General features: G+C 50.6%; 3 protein-coding genes across 4 annotated transcripts in view; 2 read left to right on the top strand and 1 right to left on the bottom strand.

Moving 5' to 3' along the window:
- Window positions 1–23903, top strand: part of LOC128350309 (vitelline membrane outer layer protein 1-like) — a 381353-nt gene that overhangs the window by 187415 nt on the left and 170035 nt on the right. The gene's annotated exons all lie outside the window — the stretch shown is intronic.
- The window catches only part of LOC128350310 (vitelline membrane outer layer protein 1-like), a 64224-nt gene that overhangs the window by 5641 nt on the left and 34680 nt on the right, over window positions 1–23903 (bottom strand). Inside the window, exon 2 of the mRNA XM_053308411.1 lies at window positions 829–1035. Coding sequence (XP_053164386.1) covers window positions 829–999 — 171 coding nt within the window. The 5' untranslated portion in view covers window positions 1000–1035. The remainder of the gene's footprint in view (window positions 1–828; window positions 1036–23903) is intronic.
- LOC128350305 (uncharacterized) lies at window positions 15339–21920 on the top strand. 2 transcript variants are annotated; one of them, XM_053308404.1, is made up of 2 exons: window positions 15339–16536; window positions 19487–21920. In XM_053308404.1, the coding sequence occupies exons 1-2, from the start codon at window positions 16383–16385 to the stop codon at window positions 20038–20040; spliced, it is 708 nt and encodes a 235-aa protein (XP_053164379.1). In that variant the 5' UTR covers window positions 15339–16382; the 3' UTR covers window positions 20041–21920. The 2 variants fall into 2 exon arrangements, with proteins under 2 accessions (XP_053164379.1, XP_053164378.1); XM_053308403.1 differs by having other exon boundaries at window positions 15466–16536; window positions 20086–21920.

Raw genomic sequence — 23903 nt, 5'->3', positions numbered from 1 at the left:
AAAGGAAACCAGAATCCAAGGAACACGGCAAACCCCTAAGACTTCTCAATGCTCTAGGAAGTGAGGCAACTATGATAATACAACACTATCACCTTTCTCCATACTTGTGCTGACATCTTCTTTCCTGTGATCATCAAAACTGATCCCACCACATCATCATTTTCTTTCCTTCTCCCATTCCTTTAGATGATTCCTTTATGTACTACTGTTTCTTCATCTTTGCCTTTTGGGGTTCTAAAGCAGTTGTCTAAGGAACATTCAAAAGAAAGGATAGAAGTAGTGACATAACCTTCATTGGACAATGGGGCAGGAGGACAAATGTCCCTGGGCTGCTGGGGTGGGAGGGCGGTTGCCAGTTGCTAAACAAAACACTCACCGGCTGGGAGCAAGAGGAACAGTCCTTTCCCCACTCCTTTCCAGCTGGCAAGTTAGGGGCCATTCAGCCCCTCTCCAAGGTACTGGCCACTCCCCATGCATCAGCATCCCATGCATCAACTCATTTTTTTCCTTCCTTTCTCTTCCTCACTCAGAGGAAAGGAGCAAAAGAAAGGCAGCACCCAGCTGTCATTGACACACCAGCTGGGACGGAGTGGAGAGGAGCTGAAGGATCACTTCCAGATGCTGGCCACGCCCCCTGGGTCTTATGACAGATGCAAGGGATGTGGCAAGTGTGCACGCACAGTGGTGGCGGAGGGGAGAGCTGTAGTCTGTCCCCCGATTGCCATTGGGCTCCCTCCACCCCTGCATGGGGGAAATTGTTGACTAAGGCAGCTCCCCAGCATCAAGGTATCTCAATGGAGGGAGGTCCAAAATTATTGAAACTCTTACCTTGAGTGCAAATCCACGAGCATAACCCTTAGGGCACAATTCAATTGCACCCCAAACTCCGTATGGTCCTCCATTTTTCACTGTTATGATGGTCTTATAATTCCGGGCTGCTGTAGCCCCCAGGCAGCAGGAGAGCATCAAGGAGAAGAAAATGCTGACAGCGAGAGCCATGGAAGAAGTTCTGCTTTGGGTCTACCTGCAAAAAACCTAGAAGAAGAATAACAGGCCTGAGAAGGGACAGTTTGGAAGTTTGGTGGGTGTCCTCCAGACACACTTCCATCAGTTCTGCTTTTTAGAAATGTGCTTACATTGGGTTAATGCTATCTATTGTCTATCTGGCTTTTTGGACCATAGTTTGAGTCCTACAAGCAGCTAAAAGTTGCTGGCAATCTGGGTTGGATCCATTTCGGTGTCCACAGCAAAGCACAGTGGGGTGGGTGGTAGGCACCCGGGGGTTCCTACCACCAACCAAACCCCAAGGCAATCGGACATTCCTCTGAATATTGGTGAATATTTGGGGGGGTGTCTAGAGCAGAGTGTGGTGGGTTGTAGTGCCCAAGGGGGGCAAGGAAGCTGCCAGAAGTATTTCAAAGGAATTGGGCAAAGGGCCACCCCAGCGGCCCCCCACGTGCAGTTATGGGGCTGCTGAAACCTCCATTTTTCCCAATGGGGAAAAAACTTAAAGATGTGTAAAGTTCAAATATCACTTAAAGATCAGCCCTTTGTGCCCGTAGGTGCTGCACAAAAGGGGATAATGTGCTGGTTTTAGTCCTGTTATACCCTATGAGAATAATAATTAAAAATATTTTTAAAATTCATATAAATTTTTTTAGGAGTGTCTAATTACTTCAGGGTTTGGGTGGTAGTAGGCACCCATGGGTGTTCCACAATAGGGAGTAATGAGCTGGTTCGAGTCCCATTATACCCTATGAGAAAATAATAAAAAAATTGTTCAAATATCGTACAAGTGTCTGATCAATTTGGGGGTTGGGTGGTAAGTATCCATGGGTGTCAACTACCACCCCACCCACTTTGGGAGGTTGAAACTGGTCCAAACCAGTTCAAAATGGTTCAAAACTGTTCAAATTCAAACCAAATAAGGAGGGTGCAAGGAAAACCAAAACCGAATCTCCCACTCTCGGTTCGAACCCAGTTCAAATTCAAACCAAATCAGGCAAACTGGCTTTGTGCACATCCCTAACCATGAGCCCCACCACCTTTAAGATCATCTGGAGAGATTCATCTGTGGTTGCCGCCAACTCGTTTGGCAGGTACTTGGGAATGGGCCCTCTCCGTAGCTGCCCCTAGGCTTTGGAATGCGTTCCCTGTTGAAATAAGAGCCTCCACATATCTGGCAACTTTTTAAAAGGCACTGAAGACACATCTATTCACCCAGGCTTTTAATTAGATTCATGGTTTTTAATTGTTAAAGTTGGTTAAAAATGGTTGTAATGTTAATTATTTTAATGTTTAGATGATTTTAATTGTTCAATTCATTTAGTTTTGATTTTAATTGATAATTGATTTTAATTGTGTTTGTTTTGATGTAGAACTCCCTGAGCCATTTTTGGAAGGGCAGTATATAAATTAATCAATCAATCAAATAAATAAATAAGCAGGACACCCCATCACAGCACTGGGAGGAGAACATTTGACTGGGAGGGTGTCTAGGGTTGGGTATAAAAAGCTGCCCCAAGCAGGGATTCTTGAGCAGCCAAGTTCTATTCCCACCCCAGCACAGAAATGTTGGGAAAGGGGGGCTCAGACCTTTCCCCTTTGGGAGTTTCTAGTCTCTAGGCTTACTCATGAGCAGGGCTGGTAATGAGGGTCATCAGTACTCCAATGAAAGGAGCTTTTCTCCGTCTGTGTGATAGCAATGGATGCTGACCCAGAGTTGACTATGCTCACTCAAGAGAGTGCCAGGCCATGGGGACACCTCCTCACAACTCATGAGAAGAACCATCAGAGCAGAGGAGAGAGAACTGATGAGCAACATCTCTAATAATTTGAGGAGATGAGGTATCCCCTTTCCTTACGTACAGCTCTCTCATGTGAGTGACAGGCCATTGGGGCTCTATATTGAGCCAGGTTGCTCTATGGAGAAAAGCCACAGGTACGGGTACCCTGGAAACTGTTCTCCCTGTCTTCACCACTATCACCAATTAGCTGCCAAAGGGTGCCCCCTGGCAGTCAGCCCACCCATGTGGACATGTGCATCCTTGCTTGTGCCCTGAAACAATGACCCTGCTCTCCTGGGGTCACTGGAAATCAGGGATCCCCTCTCCACCGATTCTCCACAGTGGCAAATCTGCATATGGTGAAACATTACCCGGGAATTTAAAATGGTGTTAAAGATCCGTTCACGTGCCCGGTGTTCCCCCAACATGGAGTGTCAAAATCTCCTTTGGGTGTCGGCAAGGCTTCACAGGGAAGGGTGGGGTTGCAGCAATTCTGTGTTGTTATTTTTTTTTAACCATAGATGGGGGACACAAAGGTGGGGGGGCCATGATGGGTTAGTTTAACTGAGGAGCCTGCAGTCTGAAGGGAGACCAAGGGCTCACACCCCATGGTCCTCCTGAGTAGACTGGCATTCTCATGAGAAGGTGAGCAGGAGTTTGGTTTGATCTGCATACACTGCTTGGCTGGTGTGATCCCTTGCAACAGCATCCTAGGTCACAGTGGGACAGATACCCCAGCATCCATTGCCCTCCATCATAAACATATCCCCTCATAGGAAGTTCTCATGCTCCCTTCCCTTTCCTGAGTAACAGGGAAATATGATTCCCCTCAATCCAGACCACTCCCCTGCCAAAATCATGCTTTTGCAAGACTGTTTGAGTGCAGGGTACGAGGGATGTGCAAAGAGGTTTGCTGTCGTACGTGTTCCCCCCGCCGTCTCAAACAATTGCCCCAAAGTGGGTAAGTAGTTTTTAAAAAAATGTTCGTGAACCCCCATCAGACCGGACCGGGTGGGTTTGAGGGGATGTGGGACCGAACTGGCCCTGTTCGGTTCAGGTCCGGTCTGTACTCAAACCGAACTGAACCAGCCAGTTCCAAGCACATGGGGGGAGGAGCAGTACCATCACTGTCAAAATAAGCACTGGCATGGCATGGCATGGCATTTAAAGGGATTTAAATGCCCTTTCCATGACAAGGGTGGGCAGAGTGCTCCAAAAATGCAGGATCGTGCTCAGTATGCCCCCTTGGAGAACATGGCAAATCATGGCCATTCCGCTGACATGCTGATGATTTGCCCACAGTCGGGCCATGGATCTTGCTTGGATAGGCCTGGGGGGATGAGCAGGGTTTCCCTTCTCCTGAATCTGGAGCTTGGAGGGTCACCGTTTGATGAACTTTTGCGGCACAATTCACAGTATACAATCAAAACCGCGGGTTCACGGGTACATGTTACATCTGAATCTGGCCTATATCTCTATGAGGTACCTGAACTGAAGGTCTGTGACAGAAGGGGTACACTGGTTTTAAAAGGCACTGAACCCACAGTCTAGAGGTGTCTATAGGGTCATGCCCTATTTGGGAAGGAAAAAAGAAGCTGGGTCTTTGCCAGGCATGGTCTCTCCCAGCAGGTGAGTCTGGCTGGAAAATCTCACCACCATATTTCAAAACAGAATTTGAGGCTGGATAGGCAAACTGAGACCAATCTCACAAAGTCAGGAGAAACTTTCAGGAAGTGTGGCCCTTCCTCCACTTGGGCCTCTCCCCTCACACTTTTAGGAAGAACAGTTTGGCTGGGCTTTTTTGTTTTCTTTGCCTCATTTTTCTTTGACAAGAACTGGTCAGCCCTGTTGGGACTAGGTCAGGACAAAGGCTGTAGCTCAGTGGTAGAGCATCTATTTTGAATGCAGACAAAACCCCAGTTCAGTCAAGGGCATATCCATTGCATGCTGGGTAATATGAAGCCCTGGAGAACTGTTGCCCGTCAAGGTAGACAACACTGAGCTACATGGACCAATGGTCTGGCTCAGTATATAAAGCAGCTTCCCATTTTCCTCCAAAGCTGACTGGGACGGAGTAGAGGCTAATGGGCTTCCTGCTTTGGACACACTTTTGAAGAGGTGAGGTAAGGTAGGCACAAAAGGAAGGTGACTCCATACCGTTTGTTTGCTTACTGAATGATGGAGCAGCAGAGCATGGCGGGTGCGTCTCAGGACAGCCAAGCCCTGCCCTTCACTGCCCTGCCCTGTGCTCTGGCCCTGCCCACATTCATATATCCGTGTTCTGCCCAGGGCCTCTCTCATTCTTCCTGTAGGAGACTTGGCAGTGCTGAAGCGATAAGTAGAATTGCACTGCTCTGTTCCCAGAAGCGTAGCGAGTGGGGGTAGGGTGGATAAGTCTCTACTGCTGTTTCTCCCCTGCAACTGGTATTCAGAGACATCTTGCCTAGGAGGCTGGAGATGGCCTATAGCCCTCTGACTAGTAGCTGTTGACAGACTTCTCATCCATGAAGTTATCCAAACTGCTCTTAAAGCCATCCAGGTTGTTGGCTGTCACCACATCTTTTGGCAGAGAATTCCACAAGTTGATTATGTGTTCTGTGAAAAAGTACTTCCTTTTGTCAATCCTAAATTTCTTCGCAATCAGTTTCATGGGATGACCCCTGGTTCTAATGTTATGTGAGAGGGAGGAAAATTTCTCTCCATCCAATTTCTCCACACCATGCATGATTTTATAGATCTCTATCATGTCTCCCCACAATCATTTTTTTTCTAAACTAAAAAGCCCCAGCTGTTGTAGTCTTGCCTCATAAAGAAGGTGCTTTAGTCCCCTGATCATCTTGGTTGCCCTATTCTCCACCTTTTCCAATTCTACAATGTCCTTCTATAGATGTGGTGACCAGAATTGTACGTAGCACTCCAAGTGTGGCCACCATCGTTTTGTATAAGGGTATTATAATATTAGCCGTTTCATTCCATTTCATTCCTTGCTAATGATCCCTAGCATGGAATTTGCCTTTTTCACAGCTGCCACACAACGAGTCGACATTTTCAATGAGCTGTCCACCACGACTCCAAGATCCTTCTCCTGGTCAGTCACTGACAACTCAGATCCCATCAATGTGTACTTGAAGTTGGGGTTTTTCATCCCAACATGCATCACTTTACACTTGCCAACATTGAACCGCATTTGCCATTTTGTTGCCCACTCAACAAAATGGGTGATCTTATGGAGAGATCCTTTTGGAGCTCTTCACAATCTGTTTTGGATTTCACTACTCAAAAGCGTTTGGTGTCATCTGCAAATTTGGCCAACTCGCTGCTTACGCCAACAAGTGTTAGCTGTGCAAGCAGTGCCTCGGCTTAGCTGCTCATGAGGACAGCCTCAATATCCTGCTAAACACTCAGTTAAAAACATTGTCTATTATACCCCATTTAAGAAGATAAGAAATAATAAAACTTTCTGTTCAGTGTTCTGCAACTCTGTCTTCCAGGTCAGGAACAGCCATAATGAGCTTAAGTGCCCTGTGGCGTTTCATCCACCATCCCCACGTAATATTGCCTAATGTACTATTATATTTGACAATATTGTTAATATATAATAATTCTATAAAAATAGTGGCTGTCGATACCTGTAACATCCATGACCCCCCGCCCCCGTCACAGTGGCAGCTTTATATCAAAAGCGCTTGGGATCAACAGACTTGCAATGAGATGGTAACAGATGCTTCCAATAACTTTTAATGGCATGTCACCAGCAGGCTATAGTAGACACCATCCTTGAGCACCAATCCCCTGACCCTACTTGGGTTTATGAGCATCCTAGTGGTAATACATCACCCTCAATCCCTTAAGCTCATCATTCTACATAATTCTTGTTAACTCACAGGGATCTATAGCCCTCTTCTCTCTTCGCAGTTCTCCAGGATTCTCAACAGCTTTGCCCCATCTGCCTTTGGAGGGCAAAGAGTCTCTCTTCCTCATGGATCTGGGCAGGGCTGTGAGCAGGAGGAGCAGGGCAGTGAAATGTGATTTCCCATCCCAGTTGCCTGCTCCAGGTTTCAGAACAAGTATTTCAAAGCTTGAAGATAAGTGGATGTGAGAGGAACAAATCAGATGTTAAGGTTTACTTATTTTTATTGAGAACAAAACCAGGAAAACATATAAAGTGTCCCCAAATGTGCCTGTTCTAATTATTCAAGTAAATGCTTATCTTTTATCTATAACGTCGCTTCAAACCCTAGCAAACCTAAAGATCTAATCTGCCCTCCAACCTCGCCAAAACTGAATCACACAATTACTGCCCCCAACAGTTATTTCCTCAAAACAGTCCACCCTCCAAGCTTCCCTCTCACTTCAACCTTCCCTCTCACTTCAACCTTCCATGCTCCAAAAGATCCCCCCACCTTCCATCCAGATAAGCCGCAGACCACTCCTGTGGGACTTGGCTGTCCTGGCCAACACCTGTCATGCTCCACTCCTTCATAACTGAACACAGCAGCAGGTGGAAGGCAATGGAATCTCCTTTCTTCTGCACCTGCCACATTCTCATCCCTAGTTGCTTTTAATTGCTGTCTCCCAAACCAGGAAGCTGATTAACTTCTTGGGAAGGAGTGCATAAAAAAGGCAAGGGGGTCATTTCAGTAGTATTTTGTATCACCATGGAGGAGGAGTGCTGGTCTTGAGGTAGCAAGTACGAATAGTGCTCTTTGCTAAGCAAGGTCCACTCTGGTTTGCATTTGAATGGGAGACTACATGTGTGAGCAATGCAAGATAGTCCCCTTAGGGTATGGGACTACTCTGAGCAGAGCCTCTTTGTTTGTTTGTTTATTTGTTTATGGCTGACTGACTTACATACTTACCTACCTACTTACTTATGTACTTACTTATGTACTTACTTACATACATACTTACTTACTTACATTCCTATACCTCTTCATTCAAAACACAGTTCACAATCTAAAAACCATTAAAAGATGGAGACATTAATATTGCATGTAAAAGGTTCCAAGTTCCCTCCCTGGCATCTCCATGATAGAGCTGTGGGAGACTCCTACCTGCAACCTTGAAGAAGCTACTTGTAGTTAGGGATGTGCACAAAACCGGTTTGCCCGGTTCGGTTCGAATTCGAACTGAGTTTGAACCGGGAGGGGGTGGTTCGGGTTCGGTTTTGTCCGAACCACCCCCTGGTTCGATTCGAATTCAAACCAGTTCGAATTCCAATCGAACTGGTTCAAACCTCGAAAAGTAGCTAGGATGAAAGCTAACCTTGTGTGCCACCTACCACCCAAACCTCAAATCGATTGGACCTCCCTCTGATTTTATACAAATTTTAAAAATATTTTCAAGTTTTGCCCATAACTCCCTATGTGGAGCACTTAGGGGCAAAAAGCTCAGGTGGGTGGTAGGCACCCATGTGTGTCCTCCACCCCAAAAATCCCAAGGCAATTGGTTGCTCCTAGTATTATTGGTGAATTTTTTGGGGGGGGAATTCCCATTGGATAGAATGGGGATATGGGGCAGCCCCGGACCCGCCTCTGTGGGGTGGCACCACCCCCAAAGTGGGTCTGGGGCCATGGCAAAAATGGGCTTAGTCCCTCCCAAGCATCCCCGGATGGATAGGAGTGATGGTTTTTTAATTAAGATTTTCTAAGGCATTAAATAATATCAAATTGGAAAGAATCGAATTTGTGTTAGTGGGTGAAAGGTAAAGCCAGAAAGCTCTGAGAGAGATAGTTATTTAGGCAAAAATGGGCCTATCTTGGGCCTGCTGCTGCTGCGCCCCCTGAATCCCCACTCCCTGCTACATCACACCTCCACCCATCCCCCTCCGTGCTGCTCTTTCTCTCTTCTCTCTCTCTCTCTCTCTCTTTCTCTCTCTGCTTCTCTCTTTCTCTAGTCTCTCTCCTTCTTTCATCCATCCCTTCTTCCCACAGCTGCAGCCACACAGTACCCTACCACCACCGACCTTACCTGGTCCCTGCCATCGGTTTTTTCTTCTTCTTAAAGTATTTCATTTCATTTGTCTCTGCTTGGGGGTGAGTTGAGCAAAACAAATAGTGTTGTCTCCTCATTTCTGCCCCTCCCTCGTTGACCCACCCTGGCTGCCTGTGCCCTGTGCGGCCACCCTGTCTGTGTCCCAACCCAGGGGTGGCGGGCTGGCACGGCTGTGACCAGCAGTGTGCAGCAGGAGAAGGACCGGAAGAAGAGGGGTTAGTGTGCGTGCACAATTGTGTGCACCTTTTGTTGTCCCCTTTCCCTACCTAGTTGGCAGTTTTAAATAGGGACACCTGTATTTTGAAATGCATTTGGGTGTGGGGAGGGACACTTGGAGATGTACTGTTGTTGTGTCTTGCTGAAGAAATTGTTGTTGTGTTGCATGCTTTTCTTGCAGGTTGTTTCTTGTTTTAACAGGTTCCCCACCCCACCACCCAACCCCAGGTCATTGTTGTTATGTTTTGAAGATATATGATGTGCTATCATGTGTTATGCTTCCTTGCTTTGGGTTGAGTGGGTGGGTTTTGTGAAAGTGCAAATTCTTAAATAGGCTGCAAGGTTAATGCTCTGTACCTCAGCATTACTTGAAAATCCACCACCCCACAACCCAATCCATCCACACACTGTCTGTGTTCAGTTCACTAAAGAAGGGTTTCCTTTGATTTTCAAGTTCCTAAGCTTTGACTGTGTCCCTCCCCCGCCCCGGTAGGTGCTGTGCACTCCCCCCATCCATTTCCCCCATAATAATCCAAAGACGTGCCCCCCACCCAACAACTACTCCACCTAACTGCCCGTGCCACCCACCCCCCACCCAGGGGTCCACCCTTTTGCCAAATTAAAAACAACAACAAACCCATCCCCAATTGGATTAACACCTGACCCACCCCAATTTCAAAAGGTTAACCTCCTCCTCACCTCAATTGGCTTCCGCCCCACATCAAAAAGTATTCCCTCCCCCCCCCATTGGCTTTTTCCAATCAAATTTCACTCCCACCGCCTCCCAATTCATTGGCTTTTTTTGCCCCTTCACACCCTTCCAAATTATCCCCCCCCCTTTCTGGCCTTCCTCTTAAAGTCTCCCTCCTTTAGAAAAAATCTAACATGTCTGAGCAACGCGAGCGCCATGTTGTGGGCAGGGCTTCCAGAAGGTTGCCAGGCAGAGGTGGGAGAGGCCAGGTGAGGGCTGTGCCTGCGGCGGCTGTGGTGCAGAGAGGAGGGAGAGGACGCGGGGAGCCTGAGGATACCCCGGTCCTCCCCATTGCACAAATCTTTGCCCCAGCTCTGGGTTTTGTCCTCAGGCTTGATTTCCCCCAGCCTGCTGCTGGCAATCGCGGCAGAGGCACCATGGTGGGTCCCTCTTCGGCGGCACCAGGTGCTGCCGGGGCACCACCAGTGGTGGTGGAGGAGACTGTTGGTGTGGGAGAGCAGGTAGAGGGTGGTGAAGCTCTTAAGGCTGGCAGCGATGAAGCCAGGTTCTCCATCCCTCTTGGGACCCTTCCCCCTATCCTTTCACCACTCAGTGGGTTCCCCCCTCGTGAAGCCAAACACTCTGAGGAACGGTCTGCCGAGGTGGTGGAGGAGAGGCCTGCCTCTCCTCTGCCAGTGGAGCCGGGTGGAAGGGGCGGGTTGGGTGGCAGCAGTGGGCAGGCATTGGTGGCCCCCCCCCTGGACTGCAGCCACCCAGCAAAAAGAGGCCTAAGACAGTGCCCACGGTGCAGGAGGCCAAGGGCAGTGGTGTCTGGGAGCATTTTGAGGTCCCTGAAAATGCCCCAAACCATGCCCGCTGTGTCCACTGCAGGGTGCAGGTCAGCTGCTGCAAGCATGCAAAGCACCTGGGTACGACACCCATGTGGAGGCACATGGTGCGTCACTACCCAGGTCTCCTTGGCCAGGCTGGCAGCGCTAGTGCGCCTTGTGCACCTGCCACTAGGGCGGACAAGGGCAGTGTGCCTGCGCCAGCCAAAAAGCAGGCTACACTGGCAGTCCAGTGGTGGACACAGGTGTCGGGCAGCCAACGTACTGTTCGTGTGGATCATCATCACCTCACCCGCCTCATAGGGGAGATGATTTCCACCGATGACCAGCTGTTTCAGGTGGTCGAGAACTCTGGATTCTGCCGGATACTCCAGTACTTGTGCCCGAATAAATCATCCCCTCAAGGAACACGTTCAGCTGGAACGTGGTCCCCTCCCTGTACCGTCGGTGCAGGGAGCTCGTTTTGGCCGAGCTGCGTGCAGCTCCAGCAGGCACCAGCATGCATTTCACGACTGACCTCTGGACCAATGTCAGTGAGATGCACGCTGCTTTCCTGGCCCTCACTGCCCACTGGTGGGGACCGGAGAATGAAGGGACCTCCTTGGGCGATACTTCTGGCTCTGGCATGGCTCCTGCTGCACTATGGCACAGGTGGGCTGTTCTGCACGTGGAGACGATGGACACGAGGCACACCAGGGAGGAGATGGCGGCTGTACTCGGCCGCCAGATAGAGGAGTGGATTGGCAGGTGTCCACACCTCTCCAGGGGATTCATTGTTACTGACAATGGATCCAACGTTACTGCCGCTGTCGAGACAATCATGGGCTGTGTGAACATATGGTGCATGGCACACACGCTCCATCTGACCTTCAGGGACGCCCTCGGCCTTAAGGAGCTGATGGGGTCCCAGGGACAGTCCCCCCCACCCAAGGTACTTCTGCTGCCACAGCAACGCTTGTCGAGAAGGCTCGCAAGCTAGCCGCCCACTTCCACCGCAGCGAGAAGTCCAGGAGACTGCTTCGCCAGAAGCAGGATAACCTTGGGCTTCCTCGCCATCTCATCCCAAAGGATGTGGAGATGTGGTGGAACTCCACCTTCCTCCTGTTCCAGCGCCTGTTGGATCAGAACAGAGCCCTTGGCACCCTGGTGAGGGACGAGTCCTTGGCTGTCTGCAACCTCTCGAACGCAGAGTGGAAGCAGATGTCCGAGGTGGTGTCGGCACTCGAACACTTCCAGCTTGCCACGAAGGGCTTGTGTGCCGACACCACCACCTTCAGCCAGGCCCTGCTCACAGCTCTGGGTCTGGAGAAGCTGATGGGCAAACTCCAGACTTCTCTGACCACGCCAGAGGGTCGTGCTCTGGCTGGGAGGCTGAAGTCTGGGGTGGCCAAGCAGCTCATTGGGGAGTTGGGGAGCAGGGAGCAGTATGTCCTTGCTTGTCTCTGCAACCCAGCCATCAAGGGCAATGTTGTTAGTGCCGGCGACTTGCCCGGGTGGAGGGACCTCCTAGTACAGAAGGTGAGGGGGGAAGAGGCCACTAGGGTCCGCAGAAACCAGGAGGTTGGTAGTGGTGCAGGGAGAGCCCCCGCCACCCAACCCGCACCCAGCAGCAGCGTGGGCGGCCAGCCGGTGTCAGCTTCCCCTTCCTCTTCCCAGTCCAGCTGCGTGGCATCCCAGGCAGCGCCAATGCAGCAGCCACTTGCCCCCGCCGTGAAATCCGCCCAGTGGTTTCAGCGGGTGTGCCTTGGTGCCTTGCCTGGTGTGTGGGAGGCTCGACCTGCCAGGCCCCCTCCAGTGCTGAGCAATGCATTGCGTGCGCCATACCTGGAGGAGCCTGTGGAGGAAGATGGTGTGGACTGCGCACAGTTCTGGGCAACCCACCGCCAAGTCTGGCCGGACCTGGCGGTGGTTGCTGTGTGCCTCCCCTCCTGCCCCCCAACCAGTGTCCAGAGCGAGCGGGTGTTTTCACGTGCCGGGGACGTGGTGACACCCTCTTGCTCCCGCTTGGATGCTGGTCTGTGGAGCATCTGGTCTTCCTCAAGATCAACCTCCCCCTGCTGGGCTACCCTGAGCTGGAGATTGAGCTCGGTGAGTGATTACCGTGGTTGCCCCATGGTTGGTCACCTGCCTGGCTCATTCTCTGCACTCATCCCTCCCCTCCCCCCTTCCACCTCTAGCTGAGCTGACGTGACGGATGCTGAGCTGTGCCAGCCAAGTCGCAGCGTGCAGTGCCCACACAAATGCAGTGGTAGTAGTAGTAGTAGTAGTGCTGCGACTGGCCAAATGTTTACAACGCCCACGCCCACCTAAAAAGAAACCCAACGCTGTCCAGCACAGTCCCTTATCTCTCCACCACTCAGCATTTGGGGACCTGGCGTGGGCACGGCACACAAACTCAAAGTAGCACAGCCCTCATAGTACTAGACTTGCAGCGGCGGGTATACGTTCTGTAAATATGTACATAAATATGTAAATAAATATGTAAATAATTTTTAAAAAAATCTCATGTTAAAATCAACCCTCAAAATACTGGTAACAAAGGAATAATAAAATGATTGATGAATGAATTGATTTTCTGGAAAATGTTACCAAAAAAATCATGTGTGTGGGGTTGGTTTACATGAAAATTGAGTTTAATATCTTTTTAATGATACCCCACTTCCTTGCTTCACGAATGAATTCTCATCTTTTGTTTTTGATTATGGTCACTGTTGATGTTGACTGATGGCAAAAAAACACAAACCATCATAATAGCAATGAACTGGCTGTCAACACAACATATTGATTGATAACTATTGCTTGCTTTGATTGTCTGTCTGGGTTATTTGGGGGGAGGGGAGGGAATTGGGTCTGTGTGTGACTGTGCGTGTGTGTGTGGTGCAGGCTGTTTCTTTCTGTTGTGTCTGTCTGTCTGTGTGAATGTTTGCCTAGCACTGTGTGTGTGTGTGTGTGTGGATGCTTGCTGTGTAGTTAGTTATAAGTTTATTCGGTCATTGACCAGCAAATGCTTGCTGTGTAGTGTGCTTTCTACTGTCTGTGCTGTGTGTCTACATGTTTTTTTCCTCCCCCCCACCAACCCTCCCTCCCCCCCAATCCCTCCATCCATCCATCCCCTCATCCTCCCTCCTTCCTCTTCATCACCCTCCATACTCCCTTCCACACCCACCTCACTTGCCCCTGGTCTGGCAAGCTGATGAGAATCTGGTCTCTCCCACCAAAGCACACACATCACGTGTGTGTATAATATGTGGCTGACCAACTCTGAGCCGGACCCTCCTCCCCCTTCAATCCCCTCTGCTACATCCCTCTCCCTCTCCCACTCCCACTCCCCTTTACGCCCCCCTTCCCTCCCTCCTCCCTCCCCACTCCTAGCTAGCAGCACACACACACAACACCTGGCAAACACCAACACGCATGCGCTCACACTGGTGCCACCACCTGCCTTGGGCCTCTCTGTGTTCTAGAGCAAATATGTGGTGGACCAGAGAACAATTTCTTTCCCCAAGTAAGGCAAAAGGCACGCACTCACTGCGCACACGAAGAAGAGATGAAGACACTAGTGTGGACAAGAGACAACTACTAGTAGTACTGAACCAGCAGCAGGTGAGTGTTGTGTTGTGTTGCTTGCCAATGCCATTGCCCATGCTCAATGCTCTGAGTCTGCTCTAACTAACTATCATCCTCACACGCAGCTCAGCTCAGCTGCACTCACTGCACTATGTAGACAGACACTACAGACACACTGGTGGTATTCCTTAATTTTATCTTTCAAATCTGTGCTAGAATTGCCTCGCCTCCTCCTGCCTGTAATTGTGCCCTCTCCCCTTGCAGTTGCATTGTCATGGGTTGGTGTGTGCGCGCCGTCTACTTAGCTCTCCTCTTGTTGGTTTGGCTTGCTAGGCACTGGCTGGCAGCAGCTGTTGGCTGTGTGCTATGCTCAGGCTGCGGTGCGTGTGACTGGCAATGTTGGTGTAGCACTGGTAGTAGTGGTAGTAGTAGTAGTCGTTGTTGTTGTTGCTGGGCTGGCTGCTGGTCTGTGCTGACTCTGTGCTTGGTATGGTTTGGATTGGTCCCCTGGCCTGCCTGGACGCCTTCTTGGCCTTTTCATTCTCAGATCAAAACTCAGATGTAGGTTGTGTGTGCATCATCCATGGAGGGGAGGAGCAGCAGAGCAGAGCAGGTTGGCTGGCTTCTGTCTGTCTGTGGTGGCCTCAGTGGCAGGCACTGAGTGAGGCGGTGGTTTCTTTGGGCATCATCACATCATCCATCATGCAGAGCAGCAGGTCTGCTGCTTTGCTCTGCCTCCTGCTTCTTCTCTGTGTGTGTGCTGCTGTACTGCTGGCAGGCAGCAGCAGCAGTGGCCTTTTTGTTAGATCAGAGAGTCAATAGTTGCTGTCTGTCTGTGTGTCATCTTAGTTGCTTGGGTAGGTGGTAGGTATTAAGGTGGACTGACTGGGTGTTACGTGTTAGGGTGCCCAGAGAGGGGCAAAAAAACTGGGGTGGCAATTGATGGGTGCCCCTAGTGTTGTTGGTGAATTTTTTTTTGGGGGGGGAAATTCCCATTGGATAGAATGGGGATTTGGGGCAGCCCCGGACCTGCCTCTGTGGGGTGGCAGCACCCCCAAAGTGGGTCTGGGGCCATGGCAAAAATGGCCTCAGTCCCTCCCAAGCATCCCTGGATGGATAGGAGTGATTTTTTTTTAATTAGGATTTCCTAAGGCATTAAATAACTATCTCTCTCAGAACTTGCTGGCTTTACCATTCACCCACTGACACACATTCTATTCTTTCCAATTATTCCCCTCCCCTTCGCCTTGTGCGGGGGGGAGGGAGTTTGTCTCAGCCACCCTGGACATGAGGCCCTAGAAGTGGCCTGATTGGCCAATTTGCAAAAGGGGGCGTGGTTCCGGCTGCAGCACGGTCAATCCACGCCTCTACTCTTCAGTTCTTTTCAGGATCTGCATGAGGAAGGAGCTCTTTACTTGGGCTCCTTCCACTTAGGCCTGGGGAGGGTTCGCCCAGGAGCGGGCGTGGCAGTTCTCCAGCGGGTTCCTTCAGGTCCCGCTGTGCAGGGCATTAGGTAGACAAGTCTCCAGGCTTTGCAGAATACCAGCGGGGCTCTGTGGCCTGTGGGCCCGATCGCAGCCTTCTCCAGCGTCCCGTTCCAGCATCTGCATCACGACAGGGCTTTGGCCCTTTGGTTTGTTGCAGGCCCGGGAGGGCCGTGGGGTGGGGCTTTTTGCAAGTTTTTCTACAGCTTTCTTTACTCTCCTGATCTTTGGAAGGGGTTTCTGGCTGCTTTGGGGGGCCTTGTTGTGAGGGGTTGTTGCTGGGCTTTCGAGTTGGCTTCTGGGGGTTTTTCCTTGAGCTTTGGTATTCCCTGGGGGTGGCTAAGGTTTTTTCCCTTCGTGCAAACCTCTCCCACATCCATAGGGTTGCTCTGTAGAGCAAGAATTGGGGGTTGGCTTCTCCTTCTAATATTGATTGAGGGCTTGTGGGTGTTTTCACGATGCCCAGGAAAGCTAAGGAGAAAAAGGGTGGGAAGCCTGTTAGGCAGCCCAAAGCCCCCCCCCCCTCTTCCTCGGATGAGGATGATGAAGAAATGGCCCTTATTAGGGGCTTGATTGGTAGGATGGAGGCCTTGGAGAAGTCTCGCAGCGCTCCTTCTGATAAGGGTGCTGGTCCTTCTGGCGGGGTGGTGGTGTCCCTCCTCCCAAGGTGCCTCGCAGGACCAGGGGGGCTGCCCGGAATCAGCTTTTAAAATCACTCTCTAGTAGGTTGAAGGCGTTGGAAAGGGGGGGGGGCCCAGCCGGCCCGGCTCCTCCCTCAGGTCCGCAAGATCCATCCATGCCTGATGACCTGGTTCCTGGAAGGCCTGCACCTGTGGCTCCATTGCCGTCGCCTGAGGACCCGGCTCCTGTGTTGCCTGCTCCGTCGCTTCCACTGCCTGCTGCACCGGTTGAACCTCCGCCTGTGGACCCTCGAGTACCGGTGGCCCCGGGTGAGCCAGCAGCACCTACACCTCCCAGCGGCACCGGCCAGTGGCCCTATGTACCCTGGCCGATGCCAGCGAGCGGGAGTTGGGGAGTACACTCATATTGGCCTCCTTATACACATCCTTGGGGTTTAGGTCCCCCGTTAGTATACCGGGGGTTACTGCTGGCCTGCAAGGGGCGGCTGAGCGGGTATGGACGGGCGCTGTGCCCCCGGGTACTCTGGTTGCCCCACCTGCAGGTGTGATCCCTAGCCCAGTTCCAGCAATTTCTGGTACCACCGGTCACTATCCCATGGGGATTCTCCCCGCCGGTTATCATGCCCCATACGGTGGCATGGGGCTGCTGCTTGGTGACCACTTACTGCCTGCTACCAAGGAAAAGATTTTGAAGGGAGAGTATATTGACATTTTTAGTCTCCTTTTTCGCGAACCAGGAGTAAAACATAAAGAAGGGGAATCCTTTAAGGACCACGAGGCCACTAAGCGTAAGCCAGTTGAGAAGACGTGGAATAACTGGTTGTCAGGATTTACCATTTATATGGGCGTCATAGTTCAGGCGCAGCCTGCCCGTGGCCCGGCGCTTTTAAAATACATGGATATGATCCATAGGGCAGTGTCCGATTTTGCCGGCTCCTCTTGGATCCGGTATGATGAGAGTTTTCGCATGAGGGCTGCCTTGGACCCTTCCCTACTGTGGGACACCCCTTTACAGGAATTGTGGTTAGTTATTATGTCCCCGCCCCGCCCCGTAGAAGGGGATCGGTCAGACAGTGGCCACCTGTTATCTAGGGCAGCGGTCCCATCGACATCGGGCGGGGCTGGCCAGCAGTGGGTTCAACCCCACCTGGTCTGCTGGGAGTACAGTACCCACGGTAAGTGTACCCGGTCCCCCTGCTGCTTCAAACGTGCATGCGGCATGTGTGGGGCCAAGCATCCTAGCTCTGCCTGCCCTAGGGCCAAGTTCAGTAGCTCAGGGTCCAAGTTCCGGCCCGGCAGCAACAACAAGAAGGGTGCCCCTCCTCCACCCCCTGCGGGGAAAGGGCCCCAGCCCCATCAAGCTTGATGTACTGGAGCCTTTGCTCCAGGACTATCCGGATCGGGTTGTGGCTGCCTATTTGAACCGGGGTTTCCGGGAAGGTTTTAGGATACTGTCTTCGGCCCGTCGTGGGCTTAGTAGCTCTCGTAAATTGAGGTCTGTCATAGGTAAGGAACAGGTGGTTCTCAAGAAAATCAATAAGCAGGGGGCAGCTGGTAGGGTTTTGGGCCCGTTCGAGAGCACTCCCTTCCCGGGTTTGAGGGTCTCGCCCCTGGGGGTGGTCCCTAAGAAGGTACCTGGCGAATTTGGGTTAATTCACCATCTATCTCACCCTCGGGGGTCATCAGTGAATGATGGCATCCCGGATAGTTTGTGCTCAGTACGATATGCATCTTTTGATGATGCTGTCTGGGTGGTTAGGGGCCTGGGACCAGGGGCCCTTATGGCCAAGTGTGATATCAAGTCCGCCTTCCGCTTGCTGCCCGTTCACCCCAGTGATTTTGAGCTGCTGGGCTTCGCCTTTGCCGGGCGATTCTATTTTGACTGTGCCCTGCCCATGGGCTGCTCCATTTCTTGCGCAGCTTTTGAGGCTTTCAGTACATTTCTGGAATGGGCAGTGCAGCGGAGGGCGGGGCTTATATCCACCTCGCATTACCTGGTTGATTTTTTTTTTTTTGTAGGGCGGGGCTATTCTGAGGAATGCCAGCATTTGCTTCGCTCCTTTATGGAGCTGGCAGACGAGCTGGGGGTCCCTTTGGCAAGGGACAAAATGGAAGGCCCCATCACGAGGCTCTCCTTTTGCGGATTGAACTTGACTCAGTTGCTGGTTGTTCAAGGTTACCCCAGGAAAAATTGTTGGCCCTTCTGGACCTAGTTAGGGCAGCTGGCCGAGCCCGAAAAATTACCCTGAGGGATTTACAAGTGTTAGTGGGCCATCTTAATTTTGCATGTAGTGTGGTGGCCCCAAGTCGGGCATTTTTGCGGCGGCTGTGTGATATGATGGCTGGCCTTTGGGCCCCCCATCATGGGGTCAGGATTACTGAGGGCGCTAGAGCTGACCTCTCCCTTTGGGAATCCTTTCTGTTGGGTTTCAATGGGGTAGCCTTTTGGAGGAATGAACTGTTAGTGGAGGCTGACCTACAAGTCCATTCCACTGCAGCAGTTGGATTGGGTTTTGGGGTCTATTTTAGGGGTCGCTGGTGTGCGGCCCTCTGGCCCGTCGAGTGGGTGAGGCAAGGGTTAGGTAGGGATCTTACGTTTCTGGAGCTTTTTCCTATCACAGTTGCAGTGCACATTTGGGCCGACGAGTCTTCTAACTCGTTGGTCCGGTTCTGGTGTGACAACCAGGCAGTAGTGCAGGTCATCAACTCACAAACCTCTCACTCCCGGAGGGTTATGGGGCTGGTAGGGGCCCTGGTGTTGCAGTGCCTCCGGGCTAACATCTTGTTCCGGTCCCGGCATGTTCCGGGCGTGCGCAACGACATAGCTGATGCTCTGTCTCATTTTCAGTTGCACAGGTTCAGACAGTTAGCTCCCGAGGTGGCACTGCAACCGGATCTCATGCCCGCCTTTCTGTGGCAGCTTGGCAGTTGGAGGCACAACAGGCCATAGCGGCGTCTCTGGCCAGCACCAGAGCCAGTTATGCAGCTAAGCTTCAGGCCTTTTCCTTGTTTTGAGGATCTGAAGCTTTGGAGGAGGTTTGGCCTGTTCCAGTGTGCCAGCTGCAACAGTTCCTCGTTATGTTACGTAGGGCGGGGCGGGCTGTGTCCACGCTTGGCGGCTACTTAGCTGCTCTGGCCTTTACAGCACAGGTAAAAGGGGTTAGTGATTTTTCAGCGGATCCTCGGGTACGGCGCATGCTTGAGGGCTGGTCCAGGGAGAACCCGGGCAGCCTCAACTCTAGATGTCCTTTCACCATAGATTTGGTTGCCGCAGTGCTGCAGCAACTTGAGGCCTGCTGTGCTAACCAGTGGGAGGTAACTCTTTTTCGGGCGGCTGTTTTAGTCGCCTTTTTCGGCGCCTTTCGTCCAGGTGAGTTGCTACCATGGAACAGGGGCTCCCCGAGGGACCGTTGTTTGCAATTTTCTGATTTGTCACTCAGTGACGGGGTGGCACAGCTTTTTCTACGCCGTTCTAAGACGGATCAACACGGTAAAGGGCAGTTGGTGCGCTTGGCGGCTGCCTCTGACCCTGGCATTTGCCCGGTGATCGCCTTGCGGCACTACGCGGCCCTCGGGCCTGCCTCAGCAGGGTGCCTGTTTGTCCACGCGGATCAGGCACCTCTTACCCAATACCAGTTCCTGGCAGTGGTAAGAAGGGCATTGGTTGCGGCTGGGGTGCCGCCTGAAGGGCTCACATTACACTCCTTCAGGATTGGGGCGGCTACTACAGCTTCCCGGTTGGGCCTACAAGAGGCCGTGGTACGGCAGATCGGCCGGTGGAAGTCCGTGGCGGTCAGGAGTTATGTGCACTGACAGCGGACTATATTATCTGGATTGATCGAATTTTCTTTTTGGCAGGTGCTGGTGGGGCAGCGGCTCCTGTACGGGTCCTGATCTATGGCCATTCGTTGGTCTTTTGGGCCTTCAAGCAGACCAGCACCTCCCACTGGGGTTCACAGCTGGGGTTTGGACGAAGAGCCCTGGTGTATTGGTTGGTCATGCGGGGCATGCTGTGGAGTCAGCTGCTCCCGGCCATTAAGGATCACTTAGCTAGATTCCCTGTGCCCACCGTTCTTGTCCTTCACTTGGGTGAGAATGACTTAGGCAGGCGGACTGGCCTGTCCATGGTGCAGCAAGCCGCCTCCAATTTGACCGTACTGCGCAGGTGGATGCCCGGGGTTCTTATCCTCTGGATCAGTTGGCTTCAGCGCAGGGTTTGGCGCGCTGCGTTTAACGGGTTTAAGTTAGAAAAGGCCCGGCGCAAGGTTTCGGCTGCCATAGGTAAGTTAGTTTTGGCGGCTGGGGGGGACATCATTAGGCAACCTGATTTAGCAGCTCGCTTCCACGAGCTATATCGCCCGGATGGTGTTCACCTTTCCGAGGCTGGGTGCGATTTGTATTTACGCAATATTCGGAATGGGCTTGCTGCACTGTTGGATGGCATGGGGCAGGGAGGCCAAGCAAGGGCTGACCTCCCTGGGTGGCAGTAACAGTGCGGGCTAAGGGGTAAGTGGTTGGTTAGAGTATGGTGAGCACCCTTGGATATTGTAAGGTGGAATGGTCAATCGCTCCTTTGTAGCCTGTGCGGCACGGGGAGAAATTGATTGCCAGGAAACCTGCTTAAGGATTTCATCAACCTTTGGGCTGTGCGGTCCGGGGTGGGTGAAGACCTTGAGCTGTCCAGATCCCCTCTTCTCTGGAGGGCGGTTGGCTTTGAAGGAGACAGGTGGGGTATACCCGCTTGTTTCCTGAGCCAGGGTGTGTCGCCCGTGTCAGGTGGTGAATAGGATGGTAGCATCCTAGCTCACGCCTAGGGGCCCGCACTGTTCTATGTTGGTGATTAATCACCTGGTTTACAGTCCGCCTATGCCTATTTGTTTATTAATAAACGTGGCCCGTTATATCCATTTAACGTCTCTGTGTCTTCTTGGGCCGGGGTCTGGGGACAATTCCCCTCCCCTTCGCCTTGTGCGGGGGGGAGGGAGTTTGTCTCAGCCACCCTGGACATGAGGCCCTAGAAGTGGCCTGATTGGCCAATTTGCAAAAGGGGGCGTGGTTCCGGCTGCAGCACGGTCAATCCACGCCTCTACTCTTCAGTTCTTTTCAGGATCTCCCTCCCTCCCTCCCTGATGCAGAGCGGGTTCAGTGACTGGTCGCTTCGGGGCCGAGTAGGAATTTTTTGCTCCCAACGTATTGGCCTTTGTTGGGGGTTTTTTCGCCTACTCCGTTCTGTACTCAGTTGTTAGTTAGTTTTAGGTTGGCCACGTGGGCAGTAACAGTGCGGGCTAAGGGGTAAGTGGTTGGTTAGAGTATGGTGAGCACCCTTGGATATTGTAAGGTGGAATGGTCAATCGCTCCTTTGTAGCCTGTGCGGCACGGGGAGAAATTGATTGCCAGGAAACCTGCTTAAGGATTTCATCAACCTTTGGGCTGTGCGGTCCGGGGTGGGTGAAGACCTTGAGCTGTCCAGATCCCCTCTTCTCTGGAGGGCGGTTGGCTTTGAAGGAGACAGGTGGGGTATACCCGCTTGTTTCCTGAGCCAGGGTGTGTCGCCCGTGTCAGGTGGTGAATAGGATGGTAGCATCCTAGCTCACGCCTAGGGGCCCGCACTGTTCTATGTTGGTGATTAATCACCTGGTTTACAGTCCGCCTATGCCTATTTGTTTATTAATAAACGTGGCCCGTTTCATCCATTTAACGTCTCTGTGTCTTCTTGGGCCGGGGTCTGGGGACAAGATATTATTTAATGCCTTAGAAAATCGTAATTAAAAAACCATCACTCCTATCCATCCGGGGATGCTTGGGAGGGACTGAGGCCATTTTTGCCATGACCCCAGACCCACTTTGGGGGTGCTGCCACCCCACAGAGGCAGGTCCGGGGCTGCCCCAAATCCCCATTCTATCCAATGGGAATTTTTTTTCAAAAATTCACCAATAATACTAGGAGCAACCAATTGCCTTGGGATTTTTGGGGTGGAGGTCACACATGGGTGCCTACCACCTACCTGAGCTTTTTGCCCCTAAGTGCTCCACATAGGGAGTTACAGGCAAAACTTGAAAATATTTTTAAAATTTGTATAAAATCAGAGGGAGGTCCAATCGATTTGAGGTTTGGGTGGTAGGTGGCACACAAGGTTAGCTTTCATCCTAGCTACTTTTTGAGGTTCAAACCAGTTCAAACCAGTTCGGTTCAAATTCGAACTGGTTCAATTTCAAACCGAATCAGGGGTGGTTCAGACAAAACCAAAACTGAACCACCCCCTCCCAGTTCTAACCCGGTTTTAATTTGAACCAAACCGGGTGAACCAGTTTTGTGCACATCCCTAACTGCAAGTAGCTTCTTCAAGGTTGCAGGTAGGAGTCTCCCTCAGCTCTATCATGGAGATGCCAGGGAGGGAACTTGGAACCTTCTACATGCAATATCAGTTTCTCCATGTTTTAATGGTTTTTAGATTGTGAACTGTGTTTTGAATGAAGAGGTATAGAAATGTAAGTAAGTAAGTATGCATCCCTTTTGAATCAATCTAAAGTTGTGAAAGTAGGTTTACAAAAACTTAGAGAATATTTTGAGATAAATTTAAAGGACAATCTACAAATGAAGACAATATGGGACGCAAGTAAGGTGGTGATGAGGGGTTGTTTTATTCAACAAAATGCATATTGGGGGAAAAAGAAACAAGAGAATAAGGATTTAATCCAGATCTAAATTAAAGATTTGGAAGGGAAACTGATTGAGGAAAAAAGGTGATCAAACTTTGATTCAACACCTAAAGGTATTAAAACAGAAATACTCCATGTTGACGGTGGAGGAGATGGGAAGAAATCTAAAATTTTTAAAACAGAAATCTTTTGAACAGGCAAATAAACCAGGAACATATTTGGCCTGGAAACTAGCAGTTGAACGGCAAAAGAACTATATAATGAGTTTGAGCACCTCCAGTGGTATTATTAACCAACAGTCAATGATTAAAAGAGAATTCTACAAATACTATAAGGACTTTTATCAAAAAAGAAAGGTTGAGTTAAATAAAGTAGAGCAATTTTTACAATTAAGAAACTTACCACAATTAAATTCTGAACAACGGGAAAAATTGAACTTTCCAATTTCCACTGAAGAAGTTAAGGATGCTATTAAGTGAGCAAAAGGGGGGAAATTGCCAGGGCCAGATGGGCTCCCAACTATATATTATAAAACTTTTAGTGAAGTATTGTCCCAACCATTACAATGGACAATGAATGCAATTATGATGAAGGGTTGGTTTCCTGAGTCATGGAGGCAGGCGACTATTACATTAATACCAAAAACCTGGTCAAGATACATCTTTGGTTAAAAATTATAGACCAATTTCCCTGCTTAATAATGATTACAAACTATATGCTTCTATACTTGCTAAAAGAATGGAGGGGGTCTTAGCAGAGTTAATTCATGAAGATCAGGTGGGATTTTTACCTAAAAGGCAAATAAAGGATAATGTATGAACCGTCTTGAATGTACTAGAATATTATGAAAAATATAATGATAAACAATTGGGCATGTTATTTTTGGATGCAGAGAAAGCATTTGATAATATCTCCTGGCAATTCATGTTGAAAACTTTGGAAACTGTAGGGTTTGGAGTTAACTACATAAGGGTGATTGGGTCTGTATATTCTCAACAAAAAAGCAAATATTAAGG

Source organism: Hemicordylus capensis, chromosome 3 (genome assembly GCF_027244095.1).
Source record: "Hemicordylus capensis ecotype Gifberg chromosome 3, rHemCap1.1.pri, whole genome shotgun sequence".
NCBI classification, from domain to species: Eukaryota; Metazoa; Chordata; class Lepidosauria; order Squamata; family Cordylidae; genus Hemicordylus; species Hemicordylus capensis.
Note: the sequence above shows the minus strand (reverse complement) of the source record. Positions and strands in the feature narration are given on the sequence as shown.

Bases quoted from the DNA above. Each gene is read 5' to 3' on its own strand.
- LOC128350305 (XM_053308403.1), top strand. From the start codon at position 16,383: ATGCCTGATGACCTGGTTCCTGGAAGGCCTGCACCTGTGGCTCCATTG. The intron at 16,537-20,085 runs GTGAGCCAGCAG...TCTTTTTGGCAG, and splicing joins TCGAGTACCGGTGGCCCCGG to GTGCTGGTGGGGCAGCGGCT.